Source organism: Mixophyes fleayi, chromosome 1 (genome assembly GCF_038048845.1).
Source record: "Mixophyes fleayi isolate aMixFle1 chromosome 1, aMixFle1.hap1, whole genome shotgun sequence".
In the NCBI taxonomy this organism is placed as follows: Eukaryota; Metazoa; Chordata; class Amphibia; order Anura; family Limnodynastidae; genus Mixophyes; species Mixophyes fleayi.
In genome coordinates, this window is record NC_134402.1 from 403,360,516 (window position 1) to 403,378,964 (window position 18,449).

The following is an 18,449-nucleotide window of genomic DNA, read 5'->3' on the forward strand; positions in this document are numbered from 1 at the left end:
ACTTTGCCTTCCGATTTTGCTATATCATTACTCCTGTCTCATCACCCTTATCAATTGTGGTCAGTAACTATACGACCAACAGCTCACGTCAGTCTGCCCTCTAGCAGTGACATCACACTGCCTCATCTGCCCACAACACCACTATTACTATTATTGCTACTGTTATTGCCATTATTGTCATTAGCGTCCTTGCAATTACTGTCATTACCGTGTATTATCGTATTACCTTATCATTACTGTTTTGCATGTGCTTCTGTACCTTCATTGCTCATGTTTCACCTCCTGTACTGATTTTGGTCTTAAACCACACGACCAACATCTCATGATCCTCACGCATTATTGGGTACTCACGCGACCAGTACTCTGTGGTAAATAATCTCTCAAGGTCAGATATACTCAATCTTTTTTGTTATTATAACTTAACATATAATAATATATTTCAATATTGAAAAAGCCCTTTAAAATGAATGACCAGACAGTTGGATAATGGTACATTCAGTGGAAGTGGATGAGGAAACAGTCAGCCAACCTGAAGTGTGATGATTTTGATTGCACAGTCACAGGATGTTTATAGAGCCATGCACATTACACCACTCAGTGCAGTATTCATCAAAGCTGAAATGAGTGGTAGCATTACTCAAAATAGTAATTGATTGATTGCTGTGAGGACCACATTGTCAGTGTTGGTCTTGGTAAGGATATCCATTGCAGTGGAGACCACAAATGTGTAGCGTTCATGGTCCCGCCAATGTTTGATATCTATACTGATACTGCAATCCTCATAATGAGCTTAATTTGCCTTTATGTGAAAACAGGGAAATGTACCACAGATAATTCTACAAACAACCTTGAATACAAGCCCTTAGGCTGATGCAGAACTTTAGAACCTTTGCTAAATGGGATCTCTGAATTTTCATCTTTAGAAGCTGGACTCCCATGATAAGTTCACAGAATGCAACTGCAACATCTGGTCTCTGGTCAGACCTGATTGATAGGAATTTTCATCCCATAGGCTACATTTTTCTAGTAACTGCTGTTTTTGCTCGGGAGTCTACTGAGGAGAACTCAATATTTCCTGATGTTTGCTGAGATAAGTTGCCCAGATTTTTTCCCTTCCTTACATATACGCGCTATAAATCATACAATACCTGCAATCAAGCGATCAGTGTTAGAAACTGGAACTTTATTCAAACTTGAATTAGATCTTTCTTGGAGCTTTATTACTCCAAGGCACAGCAGAGTATTACTCAAATCAATCCAATCAGCGTGAAGTCATCATAGTTGTTTGATGGAAAGAACTCCACTCATAACAGTTTCTTTTAACGTCTTATACTAAATAAAGTGTATATCTATCTAGTTCTCCAACGTATGTGATTGATTAAAGTATTCTCTCTGAAATGTATATTTTATTAGCCTTAAGCAATTCGCTGGAAGACTTATATATATTTGTTATCTTTGTAAGATTTTTTGACGCACTGTACTTGTTTTTCCTTTGATTAAATTCATCTGTTTTTTTCTTTAACTTTCTCAAACAACTACTCTGAAGTGTATTCTTATTTAAATCCCTTAGAAAACATGCAATTCTAAATCCTGAGATCATCTTCTTACATTAATACTATGGACTTGATAAAGTCAAATAAAATGTTAAAATTAAGTATAAATGAATTATTCAGAACAAAAATGCAGGTTCATTCTCTAAAATGCACTGTGTAGGATAGAGAACTGCTTACACAGCAATGAAATACATGGCACGGACAGGAACAACAGAAAATTATGTCTGCATTATGTGTCAAGCAGATTTGTTGCGTTTACCTAAATAAGCCCTTTGGTAAATTCCCAATTTAGCAGGTATATATGTTCTATGTATCCGTAATAATGTTCAATTGAAATTTTACTCCAGGATTTATTCACACTGTTAAACCTTTTGCATATTGTATTTGAAATACACTATTTGAAAACAAGATCAAGACCAAAACATGAAGAAAGACATTGTTTTTTATGATTGTAGTCATTTCTGGCAATGGCTGTAAAATATGTGTTTCAGGCTACTCAATAGAAACTTGGTTAACAGACTTCATAGAGAAATCCATAATAATGAAAGAGCTGCTCATAGAGCAAGTTTATCAAGATCAACTTAAGAATACTGCACTCGATAACTTAACATCTACGATTATTTACTAGTGAAACCTGAAGAAGCTTACTGAAAATCAAAACTCAACAACAGAGCTAAATATCGAATAGACTCCTGTAGAAACATTTTGAATAGTAGTCAAATAGTTTGATCAATGTAGATCCCAATTACAGTAATGAAGGAAAGCGATATATAAAATGTGATCAGGCAAACAAAAAAGGAATAATTTAGTTTTGAAAATACCTTAGAAAAATTGAAATCAATGTTTATGTAATACATATCCTATTATGTACTGTAAGAAAGAATAAGTGCTAATAGATAATATCGATTTTCCAAATACTTAAATCTTTTTTATACAAATAAATATATATATACATCAATTGTACATGGAACCCCAATTTACTATGTATGCGACTTTCTATTAACTGAATAAACAATTCAATAGATAAATGTTATTCACATAGAAATGTTTTAAACACATACACACAATACATGTGTCAATGTATTATACCTAACGGGTTACAGGTGCTAAAAAAAAAATAAAAAAATAGTACTGAAGATTTAGTGTTTTGAGGCGACTAAAGTTTTTCTGTATCCCTTTAAGTACCGTAGAGGCTTTTGCTGTTGGATTTATTACTCTTCTTAAGGTTGACTGACAATAAGGTAACACTTGAAAGCAAACAAGACTGTAGCTGTGTCATCATTTAATTATACATTTCCCCTGTATGTCAAATCAATCAGATTCACACATGCATAATATAATTGCTTTCTCTAAATTATATATTATTCAGTACAATATTTTTCCTTTTTACTGGACATCTGTCCCTTAATTTCCATTCATGCCACTGGCTTGTTCTGGTAATAGAGTATGAAAAAAAACCTGTAAATTAAAACTGCAGTAAAATGACAGACTTTAGAAAATCCAATTATTGTCCTCATAGTGCAGTTATCTGGTTAGGATTCAGTTTAAGGCTAAATGGACAATTTTCTGCAAAAAAATAGATTGAAAATATATCTTTACAATGTACCTGGCAGACTGGTGTAGTAGTTGTAGTAGTTTGTTGTAGTTGTAGTAGTTCGGCTCATTATTCCCCAATTGGAATCTGTTTGGAAAGTGTTGAGTACATTCAGTATTTTTGGCATGGTATGGTAGTGGCAAAGCTTTTTTGTCAATGGATCATATGGCTTACACATTATATTATGTTAGAATATCATCTTACACTATTTATCTGGGTTCTGTGTACAAATTAGAGTAAATAGAATAGTGGAATTAGTGCTGTTTTTATTTCTACACACACACCCTTAAGATATTCGCGTTCTGTCACCTTCAAACAGGCCCCTCATAAAAGGTCCATATAGCCAACTAGTGAGAGGCAGGAAACCTGTGCTTCATGGTACCATATCTGAGAAAGGAAGGTTAGAAAGGGTGGAGATGTTTTAATAAATAGTTGCCTCTGTGAGATACAAGGGTATGTCTGCTTAATTTTGGTGCCTCTCCTGTGTTCTTTAATTGTGAACATTGCCGCAGGATCATCAAGGGTAATAGAATATACCAAATTTTAAAACAATATCCAGTGAAACGCAAGCATTTTGCTAAATGTACATGTTTAAAATCTATTGTGGAACTGCACGGGCGTGGGTCAAGACACCAGCAATGCAAGAATGAGGTAACATAAGTTACATTAATAAGTAGCCTGCCAACAAGAGAACAGTTCACGCTATTGAACCAGGTTGGCAATATATTCCACATGCTTTTTGCTAAAAAAACAATCAAACAAAAGAAAGAAATACAACAACTTCTAATGGGATGTGTTTTTGTATGTGTGCGAGTCCGTGGTGAACAGAAAAACCACCGGAGTGTTGTCTCGATAAAATACTTATCTTCTCACAAGTCACATGTTCGCCTTGCTGGTGTTTGTTTATTAGCAGTATGAATGTAGCTATGAAGTAATTATTGTGGCATAATTTATTATTGTGGATGCATAACTGTCTACCTCAGTTCTAAATAGGTGAGCATGCCTTGCTGTATCCTTACTGGCTGACCCGCCACTTTATTCCTTAGTTAAACCTCTTCTGGTAAGATGTTTTAAGTACAAGCTACCAAACCTGCATATGGATGTATTGTATGTGTATGCAGTTTTGTTGCGCATGTGCAGTACAGAAGTACATATTTTACGCAACAAAACCAACACATGTCTAACTCTGTGTGTTAGCCATTCTGTCTGCAACCCAACATCTATTTATTGCAGCCAGACCAAGGATCCAAAAAAGCAGCTGCTTCTGCTCCTTCAACTATGCAAAACTCTATTTGCAGTTGCAGGTGCTATTTTGTACCTGTTACTTGAATACTAATCAAGTCTACAGGGTTATAGTATGTTTTAGAAGTTTTAGTAAGTTGCAATGAAAGTAGCATTAAAGTTTTTAAAGGCTGGAATCAGCCTTTATTGTTAGGTGCACTAGCATTAAAATTCTGCATATCTAATGTTTAGAGCATGCAAAAGGCTGTGAAAATAAAAATAATGTAGCGAAATGAGGCCATTTATATTTGTGTTTAATAAGTATATGTACTTTGGTGAGATTTTTGTTTTTAGACTTGTTACATTTCAGTGCATCCTGTTGTGTCACTGAATCAGATGTAAAAAAAACAAATAAAACAAAAACACGTATTGAATGCATTTGAAAACCTGTGAATGCAGTGCGGTGTATGTGCATATTATTTGCGTTGTAACACGATTATCTTTTATAATGTGTTGGATACATTGCACATACCAGTGTGTACGTGGCCTGTTTGTGAAAAGATGGTGTTGGATACCTGATGTCAAATTGTACTGAATTAAAATCATTTTTCTCCCTAATTTACACTTTTACCTTGCACCAGTTTCCCTTTCTGCTATTTTGTCAAATGCACTTCAGTGATATTGTAGGTATTAGGATACATCTCATCTCATTGCTTGATTCTCTGTATAATATAGTTTGGCACTATATATACAATAATTATAAGACTTGTTTCCTGGATTGGGAAAATAATTATGCTGAAATAAAAGTGAGGGGGTCTTGGTGCCTTCGAAATAATAGTTTTGTGTGGTGTGTATTTTCCCCGTCGCCCCTCTCGCACTGTCTTACTCCTTGTTGCCCTCTCTCCTGCCGATCTTCCTCTCACCACCCCCTTCCCTCACATACCTGTGCACTCCAATGTTGAATAATTTTGTTAATTCCCATTTACCTGCCATCTCTTCTTTCTCACTTATAAACACATTGCCTGGGACGTGAAAGATTGCAAATATCTTCCGTATTGTAGGCGGGTTCTATGTTGCCTTACAATTTAAAATAAATAAGTAACTTGCAGCAGAAAGATTCTTTGATAAAGATTCAGAGAGCTTTTACTTCTTTGTTCAGTGAATTCTGATTATGAATATATGTTTAAAAGGTGACAAGTCTGTTCTGAGAAGTATCATTTCCACAGGCCTGTGCTAGGTTAACTGTTCTTCTTGAATTGATTTAATGAAACTTTTTTTTGTTTTTGATCTCATCTTCTCCTCCATGACTTATACTCATTGACTTTCACAGCGTGTGCCTTCTGACTTTAATCTTCTGCTTCTCAAGAATGTTGTGACCGACATTCAAGGACTGTAAAAGAAAAAGAAAAAATCTTTGTACCTTATCAAAATGGAAGTTAAATTGCTGCCCATACCCCAGAAAAGCATTTTGCTACACACTAATAAAAAGCTCTATTTTAGAAGTGTGAGTAAAATGTGACATAATTTTAAACCAAATTAGAATGCAACAGACAATAATCTGATACCAATGGAAAATGTAACTAATATTGTTCATATCAGTTTGTCAATGAAGTTTTTTTTTGTTTTTTTTTTCAAACGTAATGAAAAGTGTATGAGCCTATAAAATTGTGTGTGTATGTGTGTGTGTGTGTGTGTGTGTATATATATATATATATATATATATATATATATATATATATATATATATATATATATATATATATATATATATATATATATATATATATAATATAGTAAAATAGGGGACATTCACATATGGGATTGACTGAATATAATGCACTTATTTAAACAACATTAAATACTCTAAGATGTTTCAAGAATATTTTGCAACACTGAAACACACTAGGTGCAGGTACAATCGTACTGAGGCACACCCCACCTTCAAGTATACAACAAGGGTCCACTGCTACACTGAAGACAAAGAGTCAATCACATAGAAGATTAGGAACTAAAAGTCCCATTGCAGCATTAAGCTCCTATAGCCCGTATAATTGTTCTGGTGACAAACCCTCTTAGCAGTACCCTGCCAGAGTCACAGTAATTTCCATTAGGCAACAGTCAAACTAATCAAGTTGTAATTCTGTTTGTTGTTGAGTGTCCTTTAATTGTATAGGTGGTGAGTGATGATAACAGTGACCGTATTGATAAAGTGCAAGTATTTGCCAATGAGCTATATAGCGCCTATGTTCCTGACCCGCTTCTATTCATAGTGTTCCTTTTACCTTCAAAGCATATGTTAAGTCTCATCCATGTACATTACAGGAGATAAAAGCTCTTAGGTTACAGTGTACACATCTGAGAATGGTGGTACTACAATGAGATTATATATGTACACACTTTCCATGAAGGTATTTCCTGCACTACCTGATTAATCAGTAGCCACCTGAGAAATGGTGTTACTGTGTATAGCGAACACACATTTTTATAACTAAAATTCATATATTTAATGTGAAAGTAAACATATTTTAAAACTGAATTATCCAATTCCATGTATTGTCTGTAGATATATGTAGCTGTAGTGTTTAAATGCAACATCCGCCGCTTACTGTCTAGTGGGCTTTTGTTTACATTAAAATACAATGTTAACCCCTGTAAGTCAGCTTCAGAAATAAACTGGACTTGCTAACTACAACAACAGACTTGAAATGGATGTAACAGCCTTTTATGGCTAATAGAAGTATCTTTTTCATGCGTCTGATCAGTTGAAAGCGTTAGTGTTATATAATCAATTCCTCAGTTTCACTTTCTTATATTTTCACATAAATTAACCAGATATAGTTTTGTTAGTATGCACATTTGTAAATGTTAAAATACAATGCCCACTGCTTAGTTTATATCAGATTTTTTTTAAATTCAAATAGAAAATAAGCCTCTTCCTAGAGCAGACTTGAAATAGAGTTAATAGTTTGTTATAACCAATATAAATATCTTTTATCAATCACATATCTGCTCAGCTACAAGTACCTGTTACCTATGTACTCTTCTATAGAGCACTCACATGTACTCTATGGAAGTGTTATGAAATGTTTGTTTCTCCTTTTGGATTACCACTAAGTCTTTGCTTTCACCATTTAGATTCTTAAAGATTGCCATTTACAGTTTAATACTGAGCTCGCCCATAGTGGGCAAACCAGTTCTGTTACCTGAAGCTCCACCTGAAACAAGCAAAGCCATTTTTATGTAGTGTGAATGAAAACAGTTACTTTAATAAATTGCTATTCGATCCACCAACAAGTTAAAAAAAAAAAAAAAAGTGTTTTAGACTTAAGTCAGTAACTATCGTTACCAATAAAGATTGTCCATTGCGATCAATGTGGTTCCAACACTCAAAGATATTAAATAGCAAAATATAACAAAATGCAAGAAAGTATAACGGATATAATGCGTTGCGTTCAGGATCCAGTAACTGCTCTTCAATCCTGAAGTCTGCTTTGTGAGAGAGAGTTACTGGACCAGCGCCTGTTTATATACAGTTTGTGTTAAAAGAGAACACTAAAACATTCTTCATTGGTTCAGGGTTCAGTTTAGTCTAGTACAACCATGCTTCTCCAAAGGTGCGGGCAACTCACTCCAACAGCTGTGTATGTGTCTTGCCTCAGGGAACCCCCAAAATTCCAGTTTAAACTAACCCCCTGACAAAGTATTTTTGAGAATTAATTTTATACTAATCATATCCAGTGACCGTAATGTGCGATCGCTTCTCTGATGATACTGTATTCCTGCTGGTGAAATGTGAATTAATATAAGACCAAATGCCATACATTTCTACTGACCTGAACCATAAATATCTTTAATGCAGGTTTACCTTTATGTAATAAATCTCTAAGTTTTAATAATAAAAGAATTGGAAGCTTTACTAAAAGTGAACTATTTACAAATGTAGGTGTGAATGTAAGTATATTTGCTTTGTTTACCTATGTGATTGAGTAATAAAACCTGGTATATCGTAGCGTACTAATTGCAATCGCACGTAAAACTGTTACAATTGATATATATTAATTTAAAATGACTTCATCCAATTATTCGACTTCCACAGACTTTTGCAGTAAGTAATTTAATATATTTGTTTTAAGTTTACATTTAAACCTGCATTTACTATATTCCATGCGACTTGGTATTCATTTTCAATGTGTGAATGTCCTCTTCAGAGAAAATCCTTGCATTCTTTAAATATTTTGATGTAGATTGCTGTACTGTAATTAGCATTTTAGTTGTAGAATGTGTTAATCCTCAACACTTGTTATAGAAATATCAGTACATCTAATGAATCCCTTTTAAAGCACTAGTAGCCTAAGTTTTGGGTAAGATAGTTTAATGTAAATTTTCTGTAACAGAACTTGTACAGTATGACTGTATATTGCTTATCAAATCTAAATTGAGTATAACTTTGAGAACCTATTCCTATTCCAGTACTACATGTATTACAAGCAACATGTTAAATTATGTCCTCTTATTAGTTGGATAACATTTCTCCCAATAACTCTAAAAGATGACTCTTAATTAGACACAGTGAACATCGACAATCTTTTAGAAGCCAAGAGTTACAAAAAAACACAGTGCAATGAATGAACAGCCACCGTTAATCAGGATATATAAGTGTTATTGCTAAGCAGTACAATAGCTGAAAGGACAATAGCAATCGCATAGAAAGAATGGATTGTGTGATTTTATATGTCGATGAAAAAGATATACTGGAATGCATGATCATTAGTCATTAATACTTCAAAGCAAAGATTTAATGACCTCAAAAACTGGTGTGTGAAGAATCAAAACTTGTATTTTTATTTTTTTTTGGTATTAGGACATGTATGATCAGCCTATACTTGTGAAAATTATCCACTGTGGGGTGTTTGATTTATGATTTTTGTTTTCTTCTTTTATTTTCATGTATATTTTGTTTTTCATAATTTATGTTTTTTCTGTCGCAATATTTTTTTATTTTTATTTCTTGTCATCCCCTTCATTTAACTTGATTTTAGCTCTTCTACACAACATGATTTTTTTTCCCATTTTTTAAAAAAGTGGCAAATTAGTGGTAGGTTATATTATATTATAGTACAGGGAACCGTACTTTGTGTGTCTCTGTGATCCTTCTTTTCGAAGCAATTTTGTGCAATCAGCTAAAAACCTGCAACACCATTTTAAATACGATTATTAGGAGTGCTTCCTAACCGTTGTAATAGCATATTGTCAGCCAACAGTCAAGTTGCTGAAAAGAAATATATTAATAATTCATACCTAAAAATTGGTTTCAAACAGGATACCCAGGCTTGAAAATATGTAAAATTTAGCCCTGGTTTAGTTTGTGCTTCCAAGTTTGTTGGCCAGTAAAGAAATCTTTGCTGTCACATACAGGCACTTGTTAGATATGAGGCTGTTTTTTTCTTTTCTTTAAAAGTAGCCATGTAATGTAGTGAAATACATTTGACCTGCAAATCGAAGCTAGGGCAGCTGTTTTATTATTGGAGAGAGAGAGTCATTTAAAATTGACATGCTCTGTTATGGAGAAATAAGTCTGTAGGCGTGACCTTTTTGGTCCTCTACAAGAGTGAATGTGTAATGGAAGCTTGTTTGCAGATTAAGATATAAATGAAAATTAAACCATTTATCTGTATGTGGATGGTTCTTTGGTGTATTAACCTTTTTAGTATAGCTGGTGCACGTAGTGCTCAGCTCTGCCTGTTCCCTGCAGCAGTCATAAGATTAACATGAATTTATGAGTCACATTGTGAGAGCACATTCAATGCTTCTGCAGATTCCTTGGCTCTAAAGGGCTTGAACTGTGCTTAGGAAGAATTATTGGACAGTGGTTACAAGACGAGCACTCAGAACTGTTTCTGCTGTGTAAGCATGTGGAGTATTTTTTTTTTTTTTATTATTTTTTTTTTACTTATATGGAGATTCATGTAATTTTGTATATTTGTTGAGGTGGCGGAAGGTAGCAATGCCTGTTTTAGAAAAATGTAAAAAAATAAACCAAACAAAAAATATATATTATGAGCACTGTGCATTGAGGGTATCATATGGATACATGTCAGCATATGGTAATGTAAGAAAACATTACTTTTTTATTTTCTTGCACTTTTTGCCCTTATCATGATTAACACAGCACGGTGGGTTAGTGGTCAGCACTTGTACCTCACAGCACTGGGATCATGAGTTTGATTCCCAACTATGTCCTTATATGTGTGGAGTTTGTATGTTGCCCCCTTGTTTGCTTGGGTTTCCTCAGGGTGCTCCGGTTTCCTCCCACATTCCGAAAACATACTAGTAGGTTAATTGGCTGCTATCAAATTGACCCTAGTTTGTCTCTCTGTGTGTGCGTTAGGGAATTTAGACTGTAAGCCCCAATGGGGCAGGGACTGATGTGAATGGGTTCTATGTACAGCGCTGCGGAATTAGTGACGCTATATAAATAAATGGTGATGATGATGATGTAATAAATAACTCAAGAAAATTTGCGCCTGCCCTACTCTTATCAGTTCCCAGTGAGTCAGAACAAAAGCTTTTTTACGCTAAGAAGAACTGGATAATGCATTTTTGCATGTTTGTACGGGGGTGGATCTGTCGGATTTAATGAGACAAGTTCTGCAATGATCAGTCTTAATTGAGGTCTTAAAATGTCCTTAAATGATTACTTGTGTGGTTTTTAGGCTTTGTAGACAAAGCAAAACCCCTTTAATGCAGGGTTTTAATTCAGAAATGCCATTTTTTTTGGTGATACAATTGCTATAAAAAGTGATCATCCCTTTGGTCTTTAACAAATTAATTTCTTACATCATGAAATCGACATGTATTTATTCAGGAATTTTTACCACTGATCAATACGCAGTACTCTGTGTCGTCAAATAAAACAACTCAACTTGTTCTTAATTGCAAATAGAAATACACCATAATTGATTATTTAAGTATACTTTCTTGTTTTAATACTTGGTAGAAGCACCTTAAGCTACAATTACAGCATTGAGTTTGATTGCACCTCTGTCAGTTTTACACATCTGGACACTTAACTGTCCACCCATTCTCTTCTGCTACATTGCTTGATGGCAGATCGGGCTCCAGTGTTGAACAGCAATATTCAAATAATCCCACAGATTCTTATTAGTCTTGAGAACATTTATGTGTATATAACACTTGATAGCTTAATATCTTCTTGGTTCCTGGGCTGTAATAAGCCATGTGCATCCACCCACTCAAGAGTCTCAACTTCATGTTAAATGCGCATTATGTGGCCAAATGCATAATGGTCATGTAGTTGAGATTCACATTTACCTTCCATACATTTGTCTCTCCTGACCCTGGCTCACCTTATGCTCCCAACCCTTGTTACATACACCGATCAGCCACAACATTAAAACCACTGACCAGTGAAGTGGCCAGCATTGATTATTTTACAAGGGCAGCTGTCAAGGGGTGGGATATATTAGGCAGCAATTGAATAATCGGTTCTTAAAGTTGATGTTTTGGAAGCAGGAAAAATGGGCAAGCGTAAGGATCTGAACGATTTTGACAAGGGCCAAATTATGGTGACTGAGTCAATGACGGCAGGTCTTGTGGTGTGTTCCCAGTATGCACAGGTTAGTACCTACCAAAGGACAACTCTTCAACCGACGACAGGGTCATGGGAGTCCATGGCTCATTGATGTGTGGGGGTAATAAAGGCTAGCCCGTCTGGTCCAATCCCACAGAAGAGCTACTGTAGCACAGATTACTGAAAAAGTTAATGCTGTTTGTGATAGAACACGCAATGAATTGCAGTTTGCTGCGTAGACGCAATCCCATGCTGAACCCTGTCCACAGACAAAAACGCCTACCATCGGCACGTGAGCTCCAGAACTAGATCATGGAAGAAGGTGGCCTGGTCTGATGAATCAAGTTTCCTTTTACATCATGTGGACGGCCAGGTTTGAGGACCATGACAAAGAGTTCAAGGTGTTGACTTGGCCTCCAAATTCCCCATATCTCTATCTGATTGAGCGTTTGTTGGATGTGCTGGAAGAACAGGTGAGAGCCAAGGAGGTCCCACTTCACAGCTTACAGGACTTAAAGAATCTGCTGCTGAAGTCTTGGTGCCAGATACCACAAGACACCTTCATAGTTCTTGTGGAGGCCTCCACTGGTCAGAGACATTTTTGGAGGCACGAGGGGGGGCCTGCACAATATCAGGCAGGTGGTTTTAATGTTTTGGCTGATTAGTGTATGTGACAACAGCAGGGAGTATGGGGGAGCATATGTGACAAAGGAGGGGGAGAATTATGTGACAGATTTGCAACAGTGGTCAGACTATTCTGTACCCTCCTACCTGTTCTTGCAGTTTTCACCAATTGTTGCTGTTCTCTTAAGCTATTTTGCTATTGGTGGCAATTAGGGTTATTAATCTAATTTAGAAGCTGCTCTTTTCCTTTTCCTTTATTTTGTGTTAAATTTAAAATGGAAAAATGTATATAAAACATGGAAAAATGTTTTTTCATATTTTGTCAATGTACCTGAAAAAGAAATTTTAGTAATATCTAATAGCAAAAATTATTTGAAATTTGTTTGGCTACACAACGCAATATATAAAAGGTTTATTATCGGTTTTGATAAACACATACTAAAATTGTGAGATTTGGTATGGTCATGAGTAAATATCCAGCAATGAAATTGCCCTGATCATAAAAGTATTGATGGAAAATCAAATACTACTTAAAAATCTGAATATTTTCCCTTTTTAGGCGTTTTCAACCAACAAACCAGTAAGCTGCGGGTATCCTTGTTTCAGTAGTAGGGTTTACACACGTAAATGTATGTAACATTGGCAGGGTATAGGGCTAGCAGAGCACTTATTGGTTCTAAACAAACTAGTTTCATCTTTAAGCGTGTAAACGGTGAAAGTGTAGTAGAGATACAATCTGATAATAAATCTCACTATATTGTAATTTGCCTCCCGAGCAGGACACTCCGTATTCTTTGTTTTAAGTTTTGTATTTATTTTGTTTACCTAGTATGCCACTGTTTTATCTATGCTCTGTTTACCCCACTGTGTGACAGTGCAGTGCACACTGGTGCCTTACAAATCAACAACAATAATAGTATATGAAATAATGTGTATTAAAAACAACAGCTGTTGGGAATATTTAGCTGTTTTCGTGTTTGCGAGATGTTTTTATTGCCATAGTAAATGCTTCAGATATACAAGTTACAATAGTGGGGCTACATATGTGTAAAGGACAACTCCACTCAAAAACTGAAGATACGGTTTGGATGGAATTCCATAGTTTGAGAGTAAGCGCAGAATGTTTCCAAAAATACACCCAACCCAGTGGGTCACCAGGTGTTCTCCCTCCTGCCAGCAGCGTGTTGCCTATGAACAGCACACTGGCTGTATGTTACGTCAGCCTCGGTAGGAGCCAAGTACAAGTGCACTTATAGTCTTAACTTCTGGAACTTCATACAAAAGTGAATTTTTACGCTTGTCCCATGGGTGGTAATGTTGGGGGGAAAGGAGGTAGCGAATAGGCAGGCTAGCGCTTTACAGCAGCCTGCTGGGGACGTGGCCAGGTCCACATCCAGATATGGCTACGCCCCCACTGAGACATGTCTTATCCTGCTGCTGGGGACTCGCATGTTGGGAGGTATTCATATTTTGACTGTGATGACCAATACATTTTCTTTTATACGTTATAATTTAATAGCATGTGATTTACTATTATGTATTTTTTGTTGATAACTGCTGGCCTTAAAAACACCTGTTAACAAACATTACCAACTAATGAATTAACAGATAATGGGATTTAGATTTTGTAGGATACCTTGGCATGCTTTCAATTCCATTAGTGTGATGCGAATATTGTTGAGCTAAGCATTTAAAAAAGCCATTATTAGTTTGTTTTCTAATTAAATTATTTTCAGAAACTTGTTTTATATGTATGAAATACATGGTCTGTTTATAATCTTGAAAACTGCTCCTATGTAAAATTTAATTCTGAGGTTTCAACATGATGTAGGAGTCTTAGTATTTGTTTTTAATGTTAACTTGTCTGTTACTGTATGTAGCAATTAGAATGTAATTTAGAGAGTGAATGTAATAAAGTAATGCAGCTAGGCAGGGGCTGTAAGAAAAATTACCATTTGGGCCATCTTGGACTTAGTCTATATCAGTCAGTTTAGTGACCTTGAGTATGGGTGTTTTCTTTGTTAATGCTTTTTCATTTTTAGCCACAAAATATTTTCAGAAAGTTGATTTTGTATAGCTATAATATTTTCTTTTTACTTTTCAGGACAAAAAAGAAAGGGTGTCGAAATTGGATACTTTACGTCATTCCATAGCAGGAATTATACGATCTCCAAAATCAATGCTTGGATCTTCATCTGTAAGTTAATAATTTCAGCAGGTTTTCATGTCCTTTTAATTTCCATTGTTTGTTGGACACCTGGAAACACCGCCCTCCTTACAATGTCACAGCTTTTATTCTAAGACACAGGAACCACAAAGTATTCTACAAGTGAGAGAATATAGCTTAGATCACCGATGGGCAACCTGATACACCTCAAGAGTTGCATGTGTATCCCTCTCATCTTCAAAAGGGCAGCACATTATTTTTATTCTTCGATATAAATGAAAATAATATGTTTAGTAAAATTCTTTTAATTATATTGTAAGATAAACAAATGCTATAAGCTGTAGCAAACAAATCTGGCAATTCAATGGGACCGGATTTTTCCACAAACTTTCAAAGTTAGGTGTAAGTGTGGAGCAGGCACAACTCAATACAGTTCTGCAGAGAGGTTTCCATCTGTCAATATGTAGCGCTTGTTGTTTTAAATGTGCCTCATGATAGAATGTCTGTTCTGAAGTGTAAGTGCAACCAAAAATAGACAGCTATCCATTGCATAACTGGGTCTACCCAAATGACCATGCTTTAATGAAGTAAAAGTCGGGCAGCGGGAATAGTGTAACTCTCTCCCACAGGGAAAGGATGCAGACTGCATGTTTCTCAGCTTCTAATCTCAGGTGTACTGCTGGTGCTGTGTGACCTACCTCTGTGGTATGAAAGAGGTCACATGATGCAAATGTTGACATAGAGCTGGGAATATGGTTGAATCCCAATGGGGCACAAAGCAGAGCATAAGGGTTGAGGTCAATGGGCAATAAAACAGATGAAAAGACTGATGGGTTGTAAAGCAGGAAGGAGCTGGGGAGCCGCAGGTGATGCCTTGGAGGGTTTTAGGTGGACCGGTTGCCCATCGCAGGCTTAGAGGTTCGTCCCAGGCAAATCAAATATGTTGTAGATTACATGATACTTTCATAGTATATTTATACAAACTCTAGGATTATACTTTCCTGTACAAAGTGGAGAAATCAAGCTTATTTTATGTGACCAAGGGCAGAAGTTAAAGACTTTGATGCATTGTATGGATAGGCAACTGCAAGTTTTGCTGTCTAACTAACTGACCATCTGGACATTGACGTTTATACGTACGTCCATCTTTCTTAGATTTTAGTTTGTCATCTAGACATGGCTTTATCACATATTCTATATATTATGCTCACTTCTCTCGTTCTACTATGACCAAAATCTAATTTGTATTTAAATGTTGTGCATTTAAACTACATATAAGAATTTGATTTATTTTACTGTATTTTGTGAATGACGTTCATATTTTTACCAGTATTTCATTACTGTTCAGACCAGACCTTATTTTTGTTTTATACCACCTTGTCAGTACTCTGCTTTCCCCCCCCCCCCCTGAAAAATAGGGTTTGAATTCAGTAGAATATCAGAATAAATATTTATTGTATTTTTATTTGTGCTAAATGGGATTCCTGCTTCTTCTGAAGTGCTGGGGTACCAGATGAAAGGATGGAGGGCAAATACCTGGTTAGCCTAATGGAGGCCTTTGTCTACCTCGCCTCTTTATTTCATCATCATCATGATCATCATTTATTTATATAGCACCACTAATTCTGCAGCGCTGTACAGAGAACTCACTCACATCAGTCCCTGCCCCCAATGGGGCTTACAGTCTAAATTCCCTAACATACATACATACATACACACACAGACAAGGGTCAGTTTGTAAGCAGCCAGTTAACCTACCAGTATGTTTTTGGAGTATGGGAGGAAACCGGAGCACCCGGAGGAAACCCACGCAAACACAGGGAAAACCTACAAACTCCACACAGATAAGGCCATGGTTGGGAATTGAACTCATGACCCCAGTGCTGTAAGGCAGAAGTGCTAACCACTAAACCAAAGTGCTGCCCCACAACCCCTTATAGTTACAGTGCTTAGACTTTGAAGGGTAATTGTATTGGTCGTGTGAAGATGTTGCTGGATAACAATTGGTGATAGTCCTTTTCACGTTGGTGGTCACTACCTGTATGGTGACAAGGCCAAAGGTGGCTCTGCTAATTGATGCTTGAGAGTCTGTCCCTCGAACATATTTCATCGGGTTGCCTGACAACATAGAATAATGGGTTCTTGGGACTGTAAAGCTAGGGAGAAGTAAGGAGGTGAAATGCCTAAAAAAAAAATGTGTTTTTTTTTTATTTTGCAATCTTGGAAATCCTTGGACAATGCAGTTATATAGTATAATGACCACATCGAACAAAGTCTTGAACAAAAGCATGATTTATAGTCTTATCAGTGTTTTATTGCTTCTTCCTTTGATTAGGATTAGTTAGTAATGTCATAAAATAAAACTTAGAAGGTTTGACCATTCATGAGAAGAGAAGAGCACATTTATGAGCCTCAAAGAGAATTCTTAAAATCCCATACCTCCCAACTGTTAGGACTCTAATGGACTGATCTGCTAAGCAGGACTTTGTCCTACCTGTTAGGAACGGTGGGAGGTATGTCTGCTGCATACACCTGCCACGTGCGGAAATGCAGGGATGTATTTTAGGGAGAGGGGTTGTGGACTACCTAGTGTTACAAATGTGCTAGCACGTTTCCAGAGAAAGTGTTACAAAGTGATTCGACCATGTCTCTGTCATGACCCTCCAAAATTTAAATGCTCCTTTTATTAGCCATTGGTTATTTTATGTACTTTTTATCACATTTCTTTATTCATTTGACAATATATTATGCAAATAAATATAGGCTTGGAAATGTCTAATGTCTGCATGAAAGAGAACTGGATTAAGTTGGATGGCTTATGTTTTTATGCAGTTTACTTATTTCTCCCAGCCCTTCTGCACAATATTGTGTATGTTCAAAAGGCAAAGAATCTTTTTGTAGATGAAATGCAACCCGTGGGCTGTTTTTTAGCTGCACTGAATGAGGTGCACAGTGTGAAGTCAGCAATTAACTGTAAAGCAGTGACATGAAAATGGGTAAAAAAAAAGTTACAGCATGAGAGAAACTGTTACTGTCTTTTAAAGTACTAGAAAACTGCAAAGCTATAAAGTTTGAGGCCAAGGTGACTTTCAAATAACCCTGGATGTTCACAAGTAAAAATATTTAAGTGACTTTCTATTATGAGTTTAAAAAGAAAATAAAGCAAGTGTTTTTAATTTAATTTAGAGCCAAGGCAGTGTATTATTGAACTGAATAAAATACATTAAATATTTGGACTGCTTATACTTAAATATGTCCACCTCCTCTGCAGCAGGTTGCCAGCTTAGAAGGAAGGTACCTCTCTAACTAAACAAGCAGACTGTGTCTGACCGCTAGACAGACTTGCTTTGCAGAGATGTAGAATGTGGATTGATTGACATCAGTAGCCCAGCATCTGTATGAATCAGAGTAAATCAATTAAAGACACAATCCCATGAAAAAATTAGTGGTGGTCATTTGTTTGCTCCAGTATTTAATATTTTTCCCTAGTTCGTTTCTTCAATCTACTATTAATGATTTATATTTTAGCACAGTGTCATGAACTACCAGGTCATCCACAGTCACATGGACGATATGGCCAGCAGAGAGGCTTTGGGACACCACTCTGAGCTCTGTCTGCTTTGTGTACTCTAAAATCCTCTCAAGGAGATTTTTAATATTTCTTGGCTTTCCTTCTACATATTATTGGGGTATCCATGC

At 36.0% G+C, this 18,449-nt stretch overlaps 1 protein-coding gene across 1 annotated transcript in view; it reads left to right on the top strand.

Annotated features, from left to right (window-relative positions):
- Positions 1-18,449, top strand: part of FER (FER tyrosine kinase) — a 177,275-nt gene that overhangs the window by 50,660 nt on the left and 108,166 nt on the right. The window contains exon 12 of the mRNA XM_075181517.1: positions 14,688-14,780. Within this exon, the coding sequence (XP_075037618.1) occupies positions 14,688-14,780 (93 nt within the window). The remainder of the gene's footprint in view (positions 1-14,687; positions 14,781-18,449) is intronic.